Source organism: Misgurnus anguillicaudatus, chromosome 2 (genome assembly GCF_027580225.2).
Source record: "Misgurnus anguillicaudatus chromosome 2, ASM2758022v2, whole genome shotgun sequence".
NCBI classification, from domain to species: domain Eukaryota; kingdom Metazoa; phylum Chordata; class Actinopteri; order Cypriniformes; family Cobitidae; genus Misgurnus; species Misgurnus anguillicaudatus.
The window spans coordinates 17,060,482-17,084,808 of NC_073338.2; the positions used below are offsets into that span (position 1 = coordinate 17,060,482).

At 40.7% G+C, this 24,327-nt stretch overlaps 1 protein-coding gene across 2 annotated transcripts in view; it reads left to right on the forward strand.

The window, feature by feature from the left end:
• The window catches only part of LOC129441935 (interferon-induced protein 44-like), a 183,442-nt gene that overhangs the window by 13,500 nt on the left and 145,615 nt on the right, over positions 1 to 24,327 (forward strand). Inside the window, exons 3-6 of one of the 2 annotated variants that reach the window (XM_073873883.1) lie at positions 6,248 to 6,299; positions 6,418 to 6,610; positions 6,701 to 6,853; positions 7,391 to 7,562. In XM_073873883.1, the coding sequence (XP_073729984.1) occupies positions 6,248 to 6,299; positions 6,418 to 6,610; positions 6,701 to 6,853; positions 7,391 to 7,562 (570 nt within the window). Of the gene's footprint in view, positions 1 to 1,252; positions 1,425 to 1,707; positions 1,809 to 1,884; positions 2,301 to 6,247; positions 6,300 to 6,417; positions 6,611 to 6,700; positions 6,854 to 7,390; positions 7,563 to 24,327 lie in introns of those variants that run through there. The other variant, XM_073873891.1, reaches the window with a different exon arrangement.

The following is a 24,327-nucleotide window of genomic DNA, read 5'->3' on the forward strand; positions in this document are numbered from 1 at the left end:
TTTCAGCTGTCGCATTCCTTGTGTCAACCACTCTTGAACAACAAACAGGGTCAGAAGCATCTCGCCTGGGCTAAAGACAAAAAGGACTGGACTGCTGTTGAGTGGTCCAAAGTAATGTTCTCTGATGAAAGTAAATTTTGCATTTCCTTTGGAAATCAGGGTCCCAGAGTCTGGAGGAAGAGTAGAGAGGCACACAATCCACGTTGCTTGAGGTCCAGTGTAAAGTTTCCACAGTCAGTGATGGTTTAGGGTGTCATCTGTTGGTGTTGGTCCACTGTGTTTTCTGAGGTCCAAGGTCATCCATCAGTCTGTGTGTAATGACTGAATTAATATACAAGGTTTACTTTTTGAACGGATTTAGTGAAATAAATCAACTTTTACATCTTTTACATTTACAACAACAACTTGAACATCTTTTACATCTACAAACCTGAACAGATCCTTACTATTGTATTAGGGGTGGGGCCATGCTCAGTTGCTCTAGTGCATCATTAAAGGTGACATAGAATGGTTGAACGGAGTATTTATCCTTGTTCTGTGATGTGACATGTAGACAAAAAATCTTTTGTTTGGGTCTGTAATGCCTTAGAAGCTTCCTAAAAACCTCTCTCAGATAGCTCTATAAGGGTGGGGGATTTTAAACAAGTGGTCTTGCACCTATTTGGCTCCCCCTACTGGCTTAACTTGCAATCTCATTACTGATTGGCTGACTTTGCTGCCACTCAAAAAATGTAGCCAATTATTTTAAAGTGGATGGGTAGTTAGATGCCTGTGATGTCATAAGCATCAGTTTTTCAGATTGGGCTGTTTTCTGGCTGACATTTCTAAAAGAGGAATTTCTATGAGACTGAGATGTTTAGCATGTTTAGCACTTTTTGTATGTTTGTGAATGTGGGTAGACTACCATTATTCAACAAAGACAAGGTAAAAATGGTTTTTCATTCTCTGTCCCCTTTAAGCCACCGTTTTAGCCCCGCTTAAATAATCCTGAACACAGAAATGTGGAAAAACTGTTTAAGGTATAACACAACAATTCAGTGCATAGTTCACAGTCTTTGTATTGTGTTTCAGCAATACATTTCTAACAGAAACAATTCTCTAAATTACTTTACACAGACTTTAACAGATATTTGACTTGCCAGTTACGTATAATAATAAATAAAAGAAAAATATGAGAGAAAAAGATTAACATGAATGCCTCAGAAAATATTTTAGTAGTTTGGGTATAATTGTATTTTCTTTGTTTTTGTAGTTTAACTCATCAATGCCTATCCAGCCAGGCATGCCTCATTTCATTAACTCACCTGGCTTAAAGGATAAGATTCATTGTGTTGTATACGTCATTGATGCCTGCAAAGTCAAGATTCTCTCTGACAAAATGATCGACAAGTTTGCGGTTTTCCGAAGGAAAGCCAACCAGCTGAGTGAGTTAACTATATCTTAAACTAAAACTTAGTCATTATTTACTCAACCTAATTTCATTTGAACCCCCATTGTCCTTTTTTGCTCTTCAGAACCCAAACAACTCTTTTTAAAAATGTGCGTTTGGGTTCTGAAGAACAAAGTAAGACAATGTGTGGTCAAACAACATGAGAGTAAATAATGAGAAAGTTTTTGGGTGAACTATCCCTTTAACTACAACTGACTGAACTGAATCTTGAGCTTAATTTTAAATGACATCTATTTTGTGGTTTTGGTGTTTTTCAGATGTTCCTCAGCTGGTCCTGCTGACTAAGGTGGATGAAGCGTGCCCATTAGTGGCAGAAGACCTGAAGAACGTCTATCAGAGTCATTACATTAACAGAATGGTAAGCTTTGTGCTCGGTGTTCTGGTCTGATGATGTTTCTGAGTGTTGAGTCTGATGAATATATTGTGTGTGACAGATGCAGGAGGTGAGCGCTCAGCTTGGAGTTTCTCTTTCTGCTGTGGTCCCAGTAAAAAATTACAGCAAAGAAGTGGATATAGAGCCACAAAATGACATCTTGCTTCTGACCGCTGTTATTCAGATGCTCAGAGCAGCTGAGGGATACTTTGATGATCTTTACAACGTGGAGGAAAAGTCTGCCTAGATCAAGTCATTTCAGTTCTACAAAATAATGTCTTAAATCACCGGGATCTCTGTTTTATACCAATACGCTGTTAAAAAGTGTGTTATGTTTAGCACATGTTTAGAGGCGGATTATAGTAGATGCTTAAAGTGGCAGCTGTATCTCTGTTAGAGTATTATAAGGTTCGCAATTATTTCTCTTTGCTTGTTACTCTGAAAATGCAAATAATAAATAAAACCACATGATTTTCATTTTGCTTATGGAAACTAATATTGGAGTTTCTCTGGCTGCTGTTGTCCCAGTGAAGAACTACAGCGAGGAGGTTGGGTATGGACATTCTGCTATTGAATGCCTTGAATCATATTCTCAGAGCTGCTGAGGGATACTTTGATGATCAGAGTAAAGATGCAGGATCTGTTTAAGTAGACCACTTTAAGAAGACATTTAAGGAAAGAAAAAATTAATTGATAAATGTTTTGCAACTAAGATTAGGGGTTTATATTAAGTATAAATTCAGCCATTATTTTAACTTCTTTTAGCCAATAAACGGGCTACACGATGCCACAGAAGAACCATTTTTGCCTACATCATCCTATATAAAGTAAAAAAACATGTGTTCAAATATAATCTGATTTCTTTAATATAAGTAAGATCATGTCAAAGATTGAAAATGATTGTACTATAATGAAATGGCTAAATCAAGATGTTTACATAAAGTCTTTATCTTCATTTACAATTTTGGGGGGAAAATACATGACTGTCTAAATAATTTGGACACTGACAGGGCCGGAGTGGGACTCATTTTCAGCCCTGGAGTTTCATGTCTTAGACCGGCCCACTTTATTTCACGACTGACTATTAAAATAATATCTTTAAACCCTCAGTAGTATTAGTCTGCAGTAGTGCACTGTTCTCTGCAGCCTTGCAATTCACTGTATTTTTCAAATATATAATTTCATATTCCGTGCAAATGCAGTAAACAATTATAATTTTTGCCATAATCATGCAGCCCTACCATAAGACCATAATATTACTAAAGTAAACTTATTCAAAAACTAAAGGAAACAAATGTGTTTGTGTTTTCCTCTATATTTCTATTTAAAAAAAAAATGGTGAGTCTCCAGATTAACTGTTGGGTTGATAACGTTTGGAAACCCCTGATATACAATACACAAGCAAGATTTATCAAGTATGCATTGGAAACAAATGGAAAATATCTGTATCTTTTTAAAGCGGCGGGGACATCTCTCACCCGCAAATACGCGTCATCTCGGTGGCATGACACATGACAACACCGGCCCTCGTGGCCAAAAAAAAACAGACCGGCCCACCGGGAATCCTCCCGGTTCTCCCTATGGCCAATCCGGGCCTGGACACTGACCATAAACACATCTTTTTTGACGTAAACGTAATTGCGTTTCATTAGAAACGAAAATAGCCTGGGTGTGACAATTTTTGAATTTGTAATTTTGTTATTAAAGTAAACGATTTTGGTCTAATTTGTCAACATTTCTGGCTTTGAAATCCAACTTGATCATTGATTTAATTATATGTGATACATTTTGTTTGTTTTTCTAATTTTAAACCAAAAATATATAAAATATGTGTATTTTATTGGCAATATGTTATATTCATAAATGAACATAACCCTCAACAGTTCCCAAATGTAAAAAAAATTCTTTGTGACCGTCATGATTCACATATTATGACGATTATAACGAAGATTCATAACCAAAAAAGTGTTACATCAATCGCTTTATTACATCTGTTTTTTCTGCTTTTCATGTTTTAACGCGTGCCTTGCCTACTTTATACTTTTATTGTATTTATGTTATCAATGTTTGGAACTGTTTCAAATTACTTTTGTTTATACTTGCAAAAAAAACATTCATCACTGGAAGTGACGGTACCCGCGCGCATACGGCGTGAAAGAAACACGCGGCCCAGATAGCAAAATTGCTGTGGCCCAGATCTGGTTCACATCTGACACCTTCATCTGGCCCACCTTTAGCATGGAATGATGGCACTTGAGCGGTCCACCTCTTTTTTTTCCAGATCTTTACCACAAGCAAACCATAGAAACGCCACATGTCAGCCGAACACAAAGCAAATAATGCAGATCTGGCCCAAATCTGGGTAATGTTAATTTAAATTTTGGCCCAGACTCGGCCCAGACAATACACCATTATCTGGCCCACACCTGGCATGGATTGATGGCACTTGTGTGGTCCACTCCTGTTTGACACGTCTCGCCCACGAGCAAGCCAGAGTGATGCCACAAACAGAGTATGAATCTCAATCATGGTGACAATTAAATGAAAAACTTCATGCTGCAATGCATGCTGGGTATTAACAAATTACAAAGCTCATCCAGGACTCCCAGCATGCACTGCGACATGGCGAAATAATGAACTTTTTACAAATTTTTTTGTCACCATGGTTGAGATTCATAGTGTGATTCTTGATGTTTGTATGTCCCAAGTTTACAGCAGTTATTTTTTGCCAAAATTTCTAAAACTCCTTAATGAAAAAGTGCTGTGAAAGTGCTGGATCTTGTATACAACATTGACAGAAAATAAACTTTTGATGAGTAAACCCTTTAATTAGATAATGATTTTTACCATTATATACTAACCACCACAGAATTGCACTGTTAACTTTACACTACCATAACAAATGTGTTTTATACACACAAAGTAAGGCACCCAGAAAAAAATGGTAAAGAAGTCAAGGGTCCAACTAAAACAAACACTAATCACAATAATGGTGACTTAAAATTAAACAAAGCATCAACATCTAAACCTAATAAGTGAATTGTGTTTTCTACAGCAATATTTTTACTGAACATTCAGAAATAATGTTCTATAACAGTTTTAAAATAATAAAATGCAATGTTTCTCTTTCATTTACATAACAAGCAAACAAGTCAATTTGTTGTTTTAAACATTGTGTGAACATTAAAACAGGACATTGTCATAATGTTTGAAAATGGTAAAATGTAACATTCCTCTAATGTCAGACAACACAGAAATGTTCTTAGAACGTCAAGAAAACTGGACACTTTTTATGTTGGCAGAACGTTTTTGGGAACGTGGGGAACTTTCAGGGAACGTTCTTAGAACTTTTCTCTGTTAGCTGGGTATATGGATCAATTCAGACTCACACACACATAAGCCCGTGCTTACTGTGCCATATCTTTGCCAAACTGGCCCTGATGCATCTTTATACAGCTGGACCACATTTACAGCATCATATATGAGCCACTTCAGACTCACACCCACATGAGTTGGTGCTTTCTGTGCCACATGTTTGCCAAAACCGGCCCGGATATGTTTTAAAAGAACTGGGCCACATTTGCTGCAACATATGTGGGCCACTTTAGACACAAAGCCACATGAGCCGGTGCTTACCGTGCCATATCTTTGCCAAAACTGGCCCAGACACATTTGTAAAGAACTGGGCCACATTTTCTGCAACATGTGAGGGCCACATTTGGTTTATTCCAAGATTAGGCCGTGTCTGTTGTGCAGCATTTTTGCCAAAGGTGGCCCATATTTGTTGTTTGATATTTGGGCCATATTCACTATTTGTCAGATGGGCCACTTTTGGTTCATATTCAGATGACATGTTGCCATGGGCACCACATCTTTGCCTTAAAAGGCCCACATGTGATTTGATATATGTGGCCCATTTTTGCTATTTTACATGTGAGACACTTTAGGTTCACATCCCTTTTATTCGGGCCATAAGAAGACCAGCAGTGCCGCATCTTTGCCTGAAGTGGCCCACATGTGCTTGCTATCTGGGGAATATTGCAGATGACAAAGCCTTTCTCTTCAGCTTTAATGGGAAAAACGTCAAAGCAGAACCAATGCGCGTGGTCAGTGGAACTCCTCAGTATGCTTTTACTGATTCAGGTCCAAACTTTGGCTCTTTAATCTGTCTCTCTAACAACACGGCCACAGTATACAGTGATCCTGATGACTACGAGTTTGATCCACTGCTGATGCATGGTGATGATTTAGAGCTGGTTGAGTTTGAGGGTGGAGGGTGAGTATTATTTTGACCAGATTATTTTTAACAGAAAATTACTAAAAGGGCACCTAGTGATGTTTTCGTTATTTTGTGTGTGCGCGTGTGTGTGTGTGTGTGTGTGTGTGTGTGTGTGTGTGTGTGTGTGTGTGTTCATTTTCACCAGACTGTGGAGCTCTCATGGAGAAACCATGGAGAAATGTCCAGTGGAACGCTGAGTGAGTCAAATTTAACAATTTCTTTAGAAACATTGAGTTATTTTACATTTTTTATTGTTTAAGGTCCACATCATTTAAGGAATTGCTTTAGTTTGATTTGATTCATAATGTTTATTAGGAGGAGGAAGGGACTGAGCACCATTTCTGAGTGGAAACCTTCTGTTAGCTCAGTGGAACAGGCTCGGATTTTAATGGTGGGCCCTGTTGGTGCCGGCAAATCAAGTTTCTTCAACTCCATCAACTCTGTATTTAAAGGTTATGTGAGCGGTCAGGCCAACACTGGCACTGCCGGCTCCAGTTTAACTACTCAGGTAAAGGTGCTTTAGATAAAAGTGTCTACTGTAATACTGTAATAATTTGCTGCAGATTTTAACAGTTAACAATAAATATTTGTGTCATAGTTTCGTACCTACAGCATAAAACCGACCAGCAGTGTAAGTCATATTCCATTCACACTGTGTGACACGATGGGTTTGGAGGAGGGATTGAACGCTGGGCTGGATCTAGATGATTTTTCTAATATTTTGAGAGGTCACATTCAAGACAGGTATCAGGTGAGAACTTCTGAACTAGACACATCTAGTGTTTGTTTGAAGTCTGATATTAAATGTGTTGTCAGTTTGTCACACCACAGACAAAATGTGATCAACGTTGAATGATGAAAAACGGCAATTAAAAAAGTTATAAAAATCTTAGAAAAACAAACGCTGGGGGCCACACCCACTCACAACAACCTGAATGAATCCTCAAAAAAAAAAAAACTGAACCGATGATCGTGATTGTGTGAGGGGTGAGGTCATTGAGCCACCGTTTCAGCCCCACCCAAATAATCCAGAATACATAAATATGGTAAAATTGTTTAACGGTGTTTAGTACTATACGTAGTTCACAGTCTTTGTAATGTGTTTCAGCAATACATTTCTAACATTCATAACAGTATGTGTTTAGAAACAATTCTCTAAAATGACTTTACACAGACTTCAACAGATATTTGACGCGCCAGTTAGGCATTATAATATATAAAAGAAAAATGACACAAAATATTTAAGTAGTTTCTTTTGAATAAAATTTTATTTTCTTTGTTTTTGTAGTTTAACCCATCAATGCCTATCCAGCCAGACATGCCTTATTTCATTAACTCAGCTGGCTTAAAGGATAAGATTCATTGTGTTGTATACGTCATTGATGCCTGCAAAGTCAAGATTCTCTCTGACAAAATGATCGACAAGTTTGCGGTTTTCCGAAGAAAAGCCAACCAGCTGAGTGAGTTAACTATATCTTAAACTAAAACTTAGTCATTATTTACTCAACCTAATTTCATTTAAACCCCCATTGTCCTTTATTGTTCTTAAGAACCCAAGCAACTTCTTAAAAAAGTGTTGTTTTGGGTATTATGGGAGTGGATGGTGACCGAGGCAGCCCATTGTAACCAGAAGGACACTTTAAGACACTTAGAGGCTGTTTACACTTGGTATTAAAATGCGTTTTGGTCAATCGGATCACAAGTGGATGACACTAAATACAGGTGCAAACTAGGTGTAAAACATTTTGAGCTCGTTCACTTTCAACCACATTCAAAGGTTGTCGAAAGCGCATACGACCAGATTGCTTTAGTGGTGTAGACTAGAGGTCTTCTCGGGTCCAAAGAAATGTACCCGACCCGAAATGACCCAAATCACTTCATACCCGAACCCGACTTGCATAAATAACATTTTTTTAAAGAAAGACCCGACCCGAGACAAATTAGACCCGAGTCCGACCTGAACTAGTGAAAATTTTTTTTTAACCCGACTGGAACCGAATGTAAACGGCACTGACGTGTGTGCATTCTGCAGACCCACGCGCAGCAGTCAGACAGAAAGAAACTCCGGTGGCCTTGCAACCAATTTGGCGAGCTGCTCCATTCATTAGGGCCCGAGCACACCGGGGTGTGAGGACCCTATTGTTCTTCAAGGAGTTATTATTATTAGGGCCCGAGCACACCAGGGTGTGAGGACCCTATTGTTTTTGCTCCGTTTATTAGGGCCCGAGCACCGAGGAGCAGGCCAGAATGGCCTGCACCGTGGGTGCAAAGCCCTATTGTTTTTGCTCGGTTTATTATTATTATTATTAGGGCCCGAGCACCGAGGAGCAGGCCAGAATGGCCTGCACCGAAAGGTGCGAAGCCCTATTGTTTTTGCTCGAATTTATTAGGGCCCGAGCACCGAGGAGCAGGCCAGAATGGCCTGCACCGAAAGGTGCGAAGCCCTATTGTTTTTGCTCGAATTTTTTTTTTTTTTATTTATTTTTTTATTAGGGCCCGAGCACCGAGGAGCAGGCCAGAATGGCCTGCACCGAAAGGTGCGAAGCCCTATTGTTTTTGCTCGGATTATTATTTTTATTATTATTATTATTTTTTTTTTTTTATTTTTTTTTTACGTTTCGGGGCAATTTGGGGGCCTTAACATACTCAAAAACTCTTGAAATTTTGCACAGACATCAGAGTCGTCGGCCATCCGGTCCGGGCAAAGGCCGGACCACGGGCGTGGCAAGGGAGCTCTGTAGCGCCCCCTGTAATTCAAAAACAAACATTGGGGCACAGATCGGGCAAAAATGTACGCACATGTACGAGAGTTGGTACACATATAGAACTCATCGACCCGAACAACTTTCGCCCTTAAACCTATTAGCTCCGCCCAACAGGAAGTCGGCCATTTTTGATTGTTTCAAAAACGCATGCGATGAACTTTTAAATACTCCTCCTAGGGGATTTACGCGATTGACACCAAACGCGGTGAACATGATGTCGAGACATTGTACTTGCTAAATTGCGAAGGGATTTTTGATATCTCGAACGGTTCTGCCATGGCCAAGCGACAAAGTCATGGCGAAATCAGAGAAACAGGAAGTGTCTAATATCAAAGGCAAAAAATGTCTTATTGTAATGACACGCAGGACGTTTGTTCGTCTGAAGATTCCGAACGCATCGATGTGCCTATTGTGAGTCTCGGGTATAGCGCCACCACCAGGCGCCAGTAAGTGTGTCAGTCACAAAGGTGGATTTTTTTGACAGTTCCATCCAATGTTCTTTTAAATACTCCTTCTAGGATTTTCATGCGATTGACACCAAAAGTGGTCAACATGATGCCGAGGCATAGTAGATGATAAATTGCGAAGGGATTTTTGATATCTCCAACGCTGTTCCCATGGCAACGCGTAAAATTTTACTTCAATTTCAGGCATGTTTAAGGCTCTTGGCGTGCTTAGATTAACCTAAAACTTGGCACACACATCAGAGTTGTCGACTGTTAAGTGTGCACAAAAAGGTCAGACATAGGCGTGTCTCTTAAGTGGCTCACCAGCACCCCCGTTTGTCTAAAATGTGGGGTTTCTTTTACCTACAGTCCCCAAATGGGTCAATAACAACATGAAATAGCCCACTGATATTTACCCACTTGATGCACTTGCTCACCGTGCATCGTTTTCTCGGAGGCATCGTATAGCAGTAAAATAACGTGCGAGGGCCCGCCATCGCTGCTTGCAGCTATATTTTTTTTTATTTTTTTTAACACTTTTGGGCATTTTGGGTGCCTTAACATACTCGAAAACTCTTGAAATTTGGCACAGACATTAGAGTCGTCCGTCATTGCGAACAGACAAAGGCTGGAACACGGGCGTGGCACGGGGGCTCTGTAGCGCCCCCTGTAATGCAAAAACAAACAGTAGTGCGCAGATCGGGCAAACATGTACGCACATTTACGAAAGTTGGTACACATATAGATCTCATCGACCCGAACAACTTTCGCCCTCTAACATTTTAGCTCCGCCCAACAGGAAGTCCGCCATTTTGGATTGTTTAAAAAATGCATGCGGTGAACTTTTGAATACTCCTCCTAGGGGATTCAAGCAAATGACACCAAACGTGGTGATCATGATGTCAAGACATTGGACTTGCTAAATTGCGAAGGGATTTTTGATATCTCGAACGGTGTTGCCATGGCGAAGCGGCAAAGTCATGGCGAAATCAGAGAAACAGAAAGTGTCTAATATCTAAGGCAAAAAATGTCTTATAGTGATGACACGCGGGGTGTTTGTTCGTCTGAAGATTCCGATCGCATCGATGTGCCTATTGTGAGTCTCGGGTATAGCGCCACCACCAGGCGCCAGGAAGTGTTGCAGTCACAAAGGTTGATTTTTTTGACAGTTCCATGTGATGTTCTTTTAAATACTCCTCCTAGAATGTTTATGCGATTGACACCAAAAGTGGTCAACATGATGCCAAGACATAGTAGATGATAAATTGCGAATGGATTTTTGATATCTCGAACGTTGTTCCCATGACAACGCGTCAAACTTTACTTTCATTTTAAAAGCATATTTAAGCCCTTCAGTTCCATGCAGTGAACTTTTAAATACTCCTTCTAGGATATTCATGCGATTGACACCAAACGTGGTCAACATGATGCTGAGACATTGGAGATGATAAAATGCGAAGGGATTTTTGACATCTTGAACGCTGTTGCCATGGCAACGCATCAAAGTTTACTATTATTTCAGAAATATTTAAGCCTCTTGGCATGCTTAGATTAACTACAAATTTGGCACACACATCAGAGTTGTCAACTGTTAAGTGTTGACAAACAGGTCAGACATAGGTGTGCCTCTTAAGTCGCTCACTAGCGCCCCCGTTTGTCCAAAATGTGGGGTTTCTTTTACCTACAGTCCCCAATTGGGTCAGTAACAACATAAATAGTCCACCAATATTTACCCACTTGATGCACTTGCCCACCGTGCATCGTTTTCTCGGAGGCACCGTGTAGCGGTAAAAATACGTGCGAGGGCCCGCCATCGCTGCTTGCAGCTATATTTATTATTTTTTTTAGGGCCCGAGCACCGAGGAGCAGGCCAGAATGGCCTGCACCGAAAGGTGCGAAGCCCTATTGTTTTCCTTAGGATTATTAGGGCCCGAGCACCGAGGAGCAGGCCAGAATGGCCTGCACCGTAGGTGCGAAGCCCTATTGTTTTTGCTCGGATTTATTATTTTTTTTTTTTTTTTTTATTTTTTTTTTTACGTTTCGGGGCAATTTGGGGGCCTTAACATACTCAAAAACTCTTGAAAATTGGCAGAGATGTCAGAGTCGTCGGCCATTAGGACCCGCCAAAGGCTGGAACTCGGGCGTGGCAAGGGAGCTCTGTAGCGCCCCCTGTAATGCAAAAACAAACATTGGGGCACAGATCGGGCAAAAATGTACGCACATGTACGAGAGTTGGTACGCATATAGAGCTCATCGACCCGAACAACTTTCGCCCTCTAACATTTAAGCTCCGCCCAACAGGAAGTCAGCTATTTTGGATTGTTTAAAAAATGCATGCGTTGAACTTTTGAATACTCCTCCTAGAGGATGCATGCGATTGACACCAAAAGTGGTGAACATGATGTCGAGACATTGGACTTGCTAAATTGCGAAGGGATTTTTGATATCTCGAACGGTTCTGCCGTGGCGAGCCGACAAAGTTGTGGCGAAATCAGAGAAACAGGAAGTGTCTAATATCTAAGGCAAAAAATGTCTTATTGTAATGACACGCGGGGTGTTTGTTCATCTGAAGATTCCGATCGCATCGATGTGCCTATTGTGACTCCCGGGTTTAGCGCCACCAGCAGGCGCCAGGAAGTGTGTCAGTCACAAAGCTGGATTTTTTTGAAAGTTCCATGCAATGTTCTTTTAAATACTCCTTCTAGGATTTTCATGCGATTGACACCAAAAGTGGTCACCATGATGCCGAGACATTGTAGATGATAAATTGCGAAGGGATTTTTGATATCTCAAACGCTGTTCCCATGGCAACCTGTCAAACTTTACTTTCATTTTAAAGGCATATTTAAGCCTTTCATTTGCATACAGTTAACTTTTAAATACTCCTTCTAGGATTTTCATGCGATTTACATGAGAAGTGGTCAACATGATGCCGAGACATTGTAGATGATAAATTGCGAAGGGATTTTTGATATCTCAAACGCTGTTCCCATGGCAATGCATCAAACTTTACTTTCATTTTTACACATATTTAAGGCTGACAGTTACATGCTGTAAACCTTTAAATACTCCTCGTATGGGATTCATGCGATCGACACCAGAAGTGGTCAACATGATGCCGAGACATTGTAGATGATAAATTGCCAAGGAATTTTAGACATCTCGAACGCTGTTCCCATGGCAACGCGTCAAACTTTACTTTAATTTCAGGCATGTTTAAGGCTCTTGGCGTGCTTAGTTGAACTTTAAATTTGGCACACACATCCAGAGATGTATAAAGTACTAGGGACCCAGACTTGAGTAAAAGTACAAGTGCTCTATCAAAAAAGTGAGCACACCACTTAAGTGGAAGTACTGAAGTATTAAACATGTTTTGTACTTAAGTATTGCAAGTAGTTTATTTTAAAATATACTACTCAAGTACTGAAAGTAAAAGTACAAGTATTGTGTAATGTAGTTATTAAAGAAAACAGTCAAAAGTTTGAATATAATATTGTTTATATTATTTCAAATGTTTAAGCTAAAGGACACTCACAATTGCTTTGGCTGTAGCAGGAGTACAAGGACAGGAATGTTCAGATTAATTTAACTAATATGGCAATAGAAAATTCAGAATTAATAAAATATTAGTCGATGTAATGGTAATAGGTAAAGGTACAAGATGTTTCAATGTATTTAGGTTTCCTTCTTTCGCGCAAACTCGCCCTTTATCGCGAATTCTCTCTCTATCGGTCTCTCTCGTGCACTTTGGTTCTCTCTTCACTTCACATTTGTCCACAACCGCGGCTCATATTTGTGAGTGAGAGGGAGGGAGGGGTCCGCTCTTCACTATCTCCTATTGGTTTAGACCACAATCTGTGTGTGTTTCTAATGTGTATCACCGCTCCGGCAGTGATAATGTAGGTTTGGAATGATTCGTAACATTTGAGTGTAACGAGTAACTATGCAGCAAATAAAAAATGTATTGGAGTAAAAGTATTAAACTCATCAAAAATATGTACTGAAGTAAAAGTGGAAGTAGGAGAAAAAAATAATACTTCAGTAGAGTACAGATTCTGCCTTTTAGTACTTAAGTACAGTAGTGAAGTAGTTCTACTTCGTTACTATACATCTCTGCACACATCAGAGTTTTCGGCTGTTAAGTGTTGACAAAAAGGTCAGACATAGGCGTGTCTCTTAAGTGGCTCACTAGTGCACCTGTTTGTCTAAAATGTGGGGTTTCTTTTACCTACAGTCCCCAAATGACTCAGAAACAACATTAGATAGCCCACTGATATTTTACCCACTTGATGCCCTTGCCCACCGTGCATCGTTTTCTCGGACGCACCGTGTAGCGGTAAAAAAACGTGCGAGGGCCCGCCATTGCTGCTTGCAGCTATATTTATTAGGGCCCGAGCACGTGTTCCAGCCTTTGTCTGTTCGCAATGACGGACGACTCTAACGTCTGTGCCAAATTTCAAGAGTTTTCGAGTATGTTAAGGCACCCAAAATGCCCAAAAGTGTTAAAAAAAAATAAAAAAAAAAAAAAAAATAAAAATAAAAAAAAAAATAATAATAAATTCGAGCAAAAACAATAGGGCTTCGCACCTTTCGGTGCAGGCCATTCTGGCCTGCTCCTCGGTGCTCAATCTGTCAATCGCATAAACATTCTAGGAGGAGTATTTAAAAGAACATCACATGGAACTGTGAAAAAAATCAACCTTTGTGACTGCAACACTTCCTGGCGCCTGGTGGTGGCGCTATACCCGAGACTCACAATAGGCACATCGATGCGATCGGAATCTTCAGACGAACAAACACCCCACGTGTCATCACTATAAGACATTTTTTGCCTTAGATATTAGACACTTCCTGTTGCTCTGATTTCGCCACAACTTTGTCGCTTCGCCATTGCAACACCGTTCGAGATATCAAAAATCCCTTCGCAATTTAGCAAGTCCAATGTCTTGACATCATGATCACCACGTTTGGTGTCATTTGCTTGAATCCCCTAGGAGGAGTATTCAAAAGTTCACCGCATGCATTTTTTAAACAATCCAAAATGGCGGACTTCCTGTTGGGCGGAGCTAAAATGTTAGAGGGCGAAAGTTGTTCGGGTCGATGAGATCTATATGTGTACCAACTTTCGTAAATGTGCGTACATGTTTGCCCGATCTGCGCACTACTGTTTGTTTTTGCATTACAGGGGGCGCTACAGAGCCCCCGTGCCACGCCCGTGTTCCAGCCTTTGTCTGTTCGCAATGACGGACGACTCTAACGTCTGTGCCAAATTTCAAGAGTTTTCGAGTATGTTAAGGCACCCAAAATGCCCAAAAGTGTTAAAAAAATTAAAAATAAAAAAAAAAATAAAAATAAAAAAAAAAAAAATTATAAATTCGAGCAAAAACAATAGGGCTTCGCACCTTTCGGTGCAGGCCATTCTGGCCTGCTCCTCGGTGCTCGATCTGTCAATCGCATAAACATTCTAGGAGGAGTATTTAAAAGAACATCAAAAGTGGTCAACATGATGCCAAGGCATAGTAGATGCTAAATTGCGAAGGGATTTTTGATATCTCGAACATTGTTCCAATGGCAACGCGTCAAACTTTACTTTCATTTCAAAGGCATATTTAAGCCCTTCAGTTGCATGCAGTAAACTTTTCAATACTCCTTCAAGGTTTTTCATGCGATTGACACCAAACATGATGACCATGATGCCGAGACATTGTAGATGATAAATTGCGAAGGGAATTTTGATATCTCAAACGGTGTTCCCATGGCAACGTGTCAAACTTTGCTTTGACTTTCCGGCATATTTAAGGCTGACAGTTACATGCAGTGAACTTTTCAATACTCCTTCTAGAATATTCATGCGATTGACTCCAGAAATTGTCAACATGATGCTGAGACATTGTAGATGCTAAATTGCGAAGGAATTTTTGACATCTCGAACGCTGTTCCCATGGCAATGCGTCAAACTTTACATTTATTTCATGCATATTTAAGGCTCTTGGCGTGCTTAGATTACCTTTAAATTTGGCACACACATCAGAGTTGTCGGCTGTTAAGTGTTGACAAAAACGTCAGATAAAGGCGTGTCTATTTAGTGGCTGACTAGCCCCCCGTTTGTCTAAAATGTGGCGTTTCTTTTACCTACAGTCCCCAAATGGGTCAGTAACAACATTAAATAGTCCACTGATATTTACTCACTTGAGGCCCTTGCCCACCGTGCATCGTTTTCTCGGACGCACCGTGTAGCGGAAAAAATAACGTGCGAGGGCCCGCCATTGCTGCTTGCAGCTATATTTTTTTTTTTTTTTTTTTTTTTTTTCAACACTTGACCTAATTTGGGTCCCTTAACATACTCGAAAACTCTTGAAACTTGGCACACATGTCAGAGTCCCGTACCACTAGGCTCATGCAAAGGCTGAAACACGGGCGTGGCACGGGGGCTCTGTAGCGCCCCCTGTAATGCAAAAACAAACATTGGTGTACAGATTGGGCAAGCATGTACGCACATGTACGAAAGTTGGTACACATATAGATCTCATCGACCCGAACAACTTTCGCCCTCTAACATTTTAGCTCCGCCCAACAGGAAGTCCGCCATTTTGGATTGTTTAAAAAATGCATGCGGTGAACTTTTGAATACTCCTCCTAGGGGATTCATGCAAATGACACCAAAAGTGGTGATCATGATGTCAAGACATTGGACTTCCTAAATTGCGAAGGGATTTTTGATATCTCGAACGGTGTTGCCATGGCGAAGCGGCAAAGTCATGGCGAAATCAGAGAAACAGGAAGTGTCTAATATCTATGGCAAAAAATATCTTATTGTGATGCCATGCGGGGTGTTTGTTCGTCTGAAGATTCCGATCGCATCGATGCGCCTATTGTGACTCCCGGGTATAGCGCCACCAGCAGGCACCAGGAAGTGTGTCAGTTACAAAGCTGGATTTTTTTGACAGTTCCATGCAATGTTCTTTTAAATACTCCTTCTAGAAAAATCATGCAATTGACACCAAAAGTGGTCAACATGATGACGAGGCATAGTAGATGATAAATTGCGAAGGGATTTTTGATATCTCGAACGTTGTTCCCATGGCAACGTGTCAAACTTTACTTTCATTTTAAAGGCATATTTAAGCCTTACAGTTTCATGCAGTGAACTTTTAAATACTCCTTCTAGGATATTCATGCGATTGACACATGATGCTGAGACATGGTAGATGATAAATTGCGAAGGGATTTTTGATATCTCGAATGTTGTTCCTATGGCAACGCGACAAATTTTACTTTCATTTTAAATGCTTATTTAAGCATTACAGTTGCATGCGATGTTCTTTTAAATACTCCTTCTAGGTAAATAATGTTATTGACACCAGAAGTGGTCAACATGATGCTGAGACATTGTAGATGCTAAATTGCGAAGGAATTTTTGACATCTCGAACGCTGTTCCCATGGCAACACGTCAAACTTTACTTTTATTTCAGGCATATTTAAGGCTCTTGGCATGCTTAGATTAAATTTAAATTTGGCAAACACATCAGAGTTGTCGGCTGTTAAGTGTTGACAAAAACGTCAGATAAAGGCGTGTCTATTTAGTGTCTCACTAGCGCCCCCATTTGTCTAAAATGTGGGGTTTCTTTTACCTACAGTACCTAAATGGATCAGTAGCAACATGAAATAGTCCACTGATATTTACCCACTTGATGCACATGCCCAACGTGCATCGTTTTCTCGGAGGCACCGTGTAGCGGTAAAAAAACGTGCGAGGGCCCGCCATCGCTGCTTGCAGCTATATATTTTTTTATTTTTATTTTTTTTAACACTTTTGGGCATTTTGGGTGCCTTAACATACTCGAAAACTCTTGAAATTTGGCACAGACGTCAGAGTCGTCTGTCATTGCGAACGGGCAAAGGCTGGAACATGGGCGTGGCACGGGGGCTCTGTAGCGCCCCCTGTAATGCAAAAAAAAACATTGGTGCACAGATTGTGCAAACATGTACGCACATGTATGAGAGTTGGTTCGCATATAGATCTCATCGACCCGAACAACTTTCACCCTCTAACATTTTAGCTCCGCCCAACAGGAAGTCAGCCATTTTGGATTGTTTAAAAAATGCATGCAGTGAACTTTTAAATACTCCTTCTAGGGGATTCATGGGATTGACACCAAACGTGGTGATCATGATGTCAAGACATTGGACTTGCTAAATTGCGAAGGGATTTTTGATATCTCAAACGGTTCTGCCATGGCGAGGCGACAAAGTCATGGCGAATTTAGAGAAACAGGAAGTGTCTAATATCTAAGCCAAAAAAATTCTTATTGGGATGCCATGCATGGTGTTTGTTCGTCTGAAGATTCCGATCGCATCGATGTGCCTATTGTGACTCCCGGGTATAGCGCCACCACCAGGCGCCAGGAAGTGTTGCAGTCACAAAGGTTGATTTTTTTGACAGTTCCATGTGATGTTCTTTTAAATACTCCTCCTAGAATGTTTATGCGATTGACACCAAAAGTGGTCAACATGATGCCAAGACATAGTAGATGATAAATTGCGAATGGATTTTTGATATCTCGAACGTTGTTCCCATGACAACGCGTCAAACTTTACTTTCATTTTAAAAGCATATTTAAGCCCTTCAGTTCCATGCAGTGAACTTTTAAATACTCCTTCTAGGATATTCATGCGATTGACACCAAACGTGGTCAACATGATGCTGAGACATTGGAGATGATAAAATGCGAAGGGATTTTTGACATCTTGAACGCTGTTGCCATGGCAACGCATCAAAGTTTACTATTATTTCAGAAATATTTAAGCCTCTTGGCATGCTTAGATTAACTACAAATTTGGCACACACATCAGAGTTGTCAACTGTTAAGTGTTGACAAACAGGTCAGACATAGGTGTGCCTCTTAAGTCGCTCACTAGCGCCCCCGTTTGTCCAAAATGTGGGGTTTCTTTTACCTACAGTCCCCAATTGGGTCAGTAACAACATAAATAGTCCACCAATATTTACCCACTTGATGCACTTGCCCACCGTGCATCGTTTTCTCGGAGGCACCGTGTAGCGGTAAAAATACGTGCGAGGGCCCGCCATCGCTGCTTGCAGCTATATTTAGGGCCCGAGCACCGAGGAGCAGGCCAGAATGGCCTGCACCGTAGGTGCGAAGCCCTATTGTTTTTGCTCGGATTTATTATTTTTTTTTTTTTTTTTTATTTTTTTTTTACGTTTCGGGGCAATTTGGGGGCCTTAACATACTCAAAAACTCTTGAAAATTGGCAGAGATGTCAGAGTCGTCGGCCATTAGGACCCGCCAAAGGCTGGAACTCGGGCGTGGCAAGGGAGCTCTGTAGCGCCCCCTGTAATGCAAAAACAAACATTGGGGCACAGATCGGGCAAAAATGTACGCACATGTACGAGAGTTGGTACGCATATAGAGCTCATCGACCCGAACAACTTTCGCCCTCTAACATTTAAGCTCCGCCCAACAGGAAGTCAGCTATTTTGGATTGTTTAAAAAATGCATGCGTTGAACTTTTGAATACTCCTCCTAGAGGATGCATGCGATTGACACCAAAAGTGGTGAACATGATGTCGAGACATTGGACTTGCTAAATTGCGAAGGGATTTTTGATATCTCGAACGGTTCTGCCGTGGCGAGCCGACAAAGTTGTGGCGAAATCAGAGAAACAGGAAGTGTCTAATATCTAAGGCAAAAAATGTCTTATTGTAATGACACGCGGGGTGTTTGTTCATCTGAAGATTCCGATCGCATCGATGTGCCTATTGTGACTCCCGGGTATAGCGCCACCAGCAGGCGCCAGGAAGTGTGTCAGTCACAAAGCTGGATTTTTTTGAAAGTTCCATGCAATGTTCTTTTAAATACTCCTTCTAGGATTTTCATGCGATTGACACCAAAAGTGGTCACCATGATGCCGAGACATTGTAGATGATAAATTGCGAAGGGATTTTTGATATCTCAAACGCTGTTCCCATGGCAACCTGTCAAACTTTACTTTCATTTTAAAGGCATATTTAAGCCTTTCATTTGCATACAGTTAACTTTTAAATACTCCTTCTAGGATTTTCATGCGATTTACATGAGAAGTGGTCAACATGATGCCGAGACATTGTAGATGATAAATTGCGAAGGGATTTTTGATATCTCAAACGCTGTTCCCATGGCAATGCATCAAACTTTACTTTCATTTTTACACATATTTAAGGCTGACAGTTACATGCTGTAAACCTTTAAATACTCCTCGTATGGGATTCATGCGATCGACACCAGAAGTGGTCAACATGATGCCGAGACATTGTAGATGATAAATTGCCAAGGAATTTTAGACATCTCGAACGCTGTTCCCATGGCAACGCGTCAAACTTTACTTTAATTTCAGGCATGTTTAAGGCTCTTGGCGTGCTTAGTTGAACTTTAAATTTGGCACACACATCCAGAGATGTATAAAGTACTAGGGACCCAGACTTGAGTAAAAGTACAAGTGCTCTATCAAAAAAGTGAGCACACCACTTAAGTGGAAGTACTGAAGTATTAAACATGTTTTGTACTTAAGTATTGCAAGTAGTTTATTTTAAAATATACTACTCAAGTACTGAAAGTAAAAGTACAAGTATTGTGTAATGTAGTTATTAAAGAAAACAGTCAAAAGTTTGAATATAATATTGTTTATATTATTTCAAATGTTTAAGCTAAAGGACACTCACAATTGCTTTGGCTGTAGCAGGAGTACAAGGACAGGAATGTTCAGATTAATTTAACTAATATGGCAATAGAAAATTCAGAATTAATAAAATATTAGTCGATGTAATGGTAATAGGTAAAGGTACAAGATGTTTCAATGTATTTAGGTTTCCTTCTTTCGCGCAAACTCGCCCTTTATCGCGAATTCTCTCTCTATCGGTCTCTCTCGTGCACTTTGGTTCTCTCTTCACTTCACATTTGTCCACAACCGCGGCTCATATTTGTGAGTGAGAGGGAGGGAGGGGTCCGCTCTTCACTATCTCCTATTGGTTTAGACCACAATCTGTGTGTGTTTCTAATGTGTATCACCGCTCCGGCAGTGATAATGTAGGTTTGGAATGATTCGTAACATTTGAGTGTAACGAGTAACTATGCAGCAAATAAAAAATGTATTGGAGTAAAAGTATTAAACTCATCAAAAATATGTACTGAAGTAAAAGTGGAAGTAGGAGAAAAAAATAATACTTCAGTAGAGTACAGATTCTGCCTTTTAGTACTTAAGTACAGTAGTGAAGTAGTTCTACTTCGTTACTATACATCTCTGCACACATCAGAGTTTTCGGCTGTTAAGTGTTGACAAAAAGGTCAGACATAGGCGTGTCTCTTAAGTGGCTCACTAGTGCACCTGTTTGTCTAAAATGTGGGGTTTCTTTTACCTACAGTCCCCAAATGACTCAGAAACAACATTAGATAGCCCACTGATATTTTACCCACTTGATGCCCTTGCCCACCGTGCATCGTTTTCTCGGACGCACCGTGTAGCGGTAAAAAAACGTGCGAGGGCCCGCCATTGCTGCTTGCAGCTATATTTATTAGGGCCCGAGCACCGAGGAGCAGGCCATTCTGGCCTGCTCCTCGGTGCTCGATCTGTCAATCGCATAAACATTCTAGGAGGAGTATTTAAAAGAACATCAAAAGTGGTCAACATGATGCCAAGGCATAGTAGATGCTAAATTGCGAAGGGATTTTTGATATCTCGAACATTGTTCCAATGGCAACGCGTCAAACTTTACTTTCATTTCAAAGGCATATTTAAGCCCTTCAGTTGCATGCAGTAAACTTTTCAATACTCCTTCAAGGTTTTTCATGCGATTGACACCAAACATGATGACCATGATGCCGAGACATTGTAGATGATAAATTGCGAAGGGAATTTTGATATCTCAAACGGTGTTCCCATGGCAACGTGTCAAACTTTGCTTTGACTTTCCGGCATATTTAAGGCTGACAGTTACATGCAGTGAACTTTTCAATACTCCTTCTAGAATATTCATGCGATTGACTCCAGAAATTGTCAACATGATGCTGAGACATTGTAGATGCTAAATTGCGAAGGAATTTTTGACATCTCGAACGCTGTTCCCATGGCAATGCGTCAAACTTTACATTTATTTCATGCATATTTAAGGCTCTTGGCGTGCTTAGATTACCTTTAAATTTGGCACACACATCAGAGTTGTCGGCTGTTAAGTGTTGACAAAAACGTCAGATAAAGGCGTGTCTATTTAGTGGCTGACTAGCCCCCCGTTTGTCTAAAATGTGGCGTTTCTTTTACCTACAGTCCCCAAATGGGTCAGTAACAACATTAAATAGTCCACTGATATTTACTCACTTGAGGCCCTTGCCCACCGTGCATCGTTTTCTCGGACGCACTGTGTAGCGGAAAAAATAACGTGCGAGGGCCCGCCATTGCTGCTTGCAGCTATATTTTTTTTTTTTTTTTTTTTTTTTTTCAACACTTGACCTAATTTGGGTCCCTTAACATACTCGAAAACTCTTGAAACTTGGCACACATGTCAGAGTCCCGTACCACTAGGCTCATGCAAAGGCTGAAACACGGGCGTGGCACGGGGGCTCTGTAGCGCCCCCTGTAATGCAAAAACAAACATTGGTGTACAGATTGGGCAAGCATGTACGCACATGTACGAAAGTTGGTACACATATAGATCTCATCGACCCGAACAACTTTCGCCCTCTAACATTTTAGCTCCGCCCAACAGGAAGTCCGCCATTTTGGATTGTTTAAAAAATGCATGCGGTGAACTTTTGAATACTCCTCCTAGGGGATTCATGCAAATGACACCAAAAGTGGTGATCATGATGTCAAGACATTGGACTTCCTAAATTGCGAAGGGATTTTTGATATCTCGAACGGTGTTGCCATGGCGAAGCGGCAAAGTCATGGCGAAATCAGAGAAACAGGAAGTGTCTAATATCTATGGCAAAAAATATCTTATTGTGATGCCATGCGGGGTGTTTGTTCGTCTGAAGATTCCGATCGCATCGATGCGCCTATTGTGACTCCCGGGTATAGCGCCACCAGCAGGCACCAGGAAGTGTGTCAGTTACAAAGCTGGATTTTTTTGACAGTTCCATGCAATGTTCTTTTAAATACTCCTTCTAGAAAAATCATGCAATTGACACCAAAAGTGGTCAACATGATGACGAGGCATAGTAGATGATAAATTGCGAAGGGATTTTTGATATCTCGAACGTTGTTCCCATGGCAACGTGTCAAACTTTACTTTCATTTTAAAGGCATATTTAAGCCTTACAGTTTCATGCAGTGAACTTTTAAATACTCCTTCTAGGATATTCATGCGATTGACACATGATGCTGAGACATGGTAGATGATAAATTGCGAAGGGATTTTTGATATCTCGAATGTTGTTCCTATGGCAACGCGACAAATTTTACTTTCATTTTAAATGCTTATTTAAGCATTACAGTTGCATGCGATGTTCTTTTAAATACTCCTTCTAGGTAAATAATGTTATTGACACCAGAAGTGGTCAACATGATGCTGAGACATTGTAGATGCTAAATTGCGAAGGAATTTTTGACATCTCGAACGCTGTTCCCATGGCAACACGTCAAACTTTACTTTTATTTCAGGCATATTTAAGGCTCTTGGCATGCTTAGATTAAATTTAAATTTGGCAAACACATCAGAGTTGTCGGCTGTTAAGTGTTGACAAAAACGTCAGATAAAGGCGTGTCTATTTAGTGTCTCACTAGCGCCCCCATTTGTCTAAAATGTGGGGTTTCTTTTACCTACAGTACCTAAATGGATCAGTAGCAACATGAAATAGTCCACTGATATTTACCCACTTGATGCACATGCCCAACGTGCATCGTTTTCTCGGAGGCACCGTGTAGCGGTAAAAAAACGTGCGAGGGCCCGCCATCGCTGCTTGCAGCTATATATTTTTTTATTTTTATTTTTTTTAACACTTTTGGGCATTTTGGGTGCCTTAACATACTCGAAAACTCTTGAAATTTGGCACAGACGTCAGAGTCGTCTGTCATTGCGAACGGGCAAAGGCTGGAACATGGGCGTGGCACGGGGGCTCTGTAGCGCCCCCTGTAATGCAAAAAAAAACATTGGTGCACAGATTGTGCAAACATGTACGCACATGTATGAGAGTTGGTTCGCATATAGATCTCATCGACCCGAACAACTTTCACCCTCTAACATTTTAGCTCCGCCCAACAGGAAGTCAGCCATTTTGGATTGTTTAAAAAATGCATGCAGTGAACTTTTAAATACTCCTTCTAGGGGATTCATGGGATTGACACCAAACGTGGTGATCATGATGTCAAGACATTGGACTTGCTAAATTGCGAAGGGATTTTTGATATCTCAAACGGTTCTGCCATGGCGAGGCGACAAAGTCATGGCGAATTTAGAGAAACAGGAAGTGTCTAATATCTAAGCCAAAAAAATTCTTATTGGGATGCCATGCATGGTGTTTGTTCGTCTGAAGATTCCGATCGCATCGATGTGCCTATTGTGACTCCCGGGTATAGCGCCACCACCAGGCGCCAGGAAGTGTGTCAGTCATGAACTTTTAAATACTTCTCCTAGGGAATTCATACGATTGACACCAATCGTGGTGAACATGATGCTGAGACATTGGACTTGCTAAATTGCGAAGGGATTTTTGATATCTCGAACGGTGTTGCCATGGCGAGGTGACAAATTCATGGCGAATTCAGAGAAACAATAAGTGTCTAATATCTGAAGCAAAAAATTTCTTATTGGGATGAAACGCAGTGTGTATGTTCGGTCAAGGATTCCGATTGCATCGATGTGCCTATTGTGAGTCTCGGGTATAGCGCCACCAACAGGCACCAGGAAGTGTGGCAGTCACAAAAGCTGAATTTTTTGACAGTTCCATGCGATGTTCTTTTAAATACTCCTCTTAGGATTTTCATGCGATTGACACCAAAAGTGGTCAACATGATGCTGAGACAT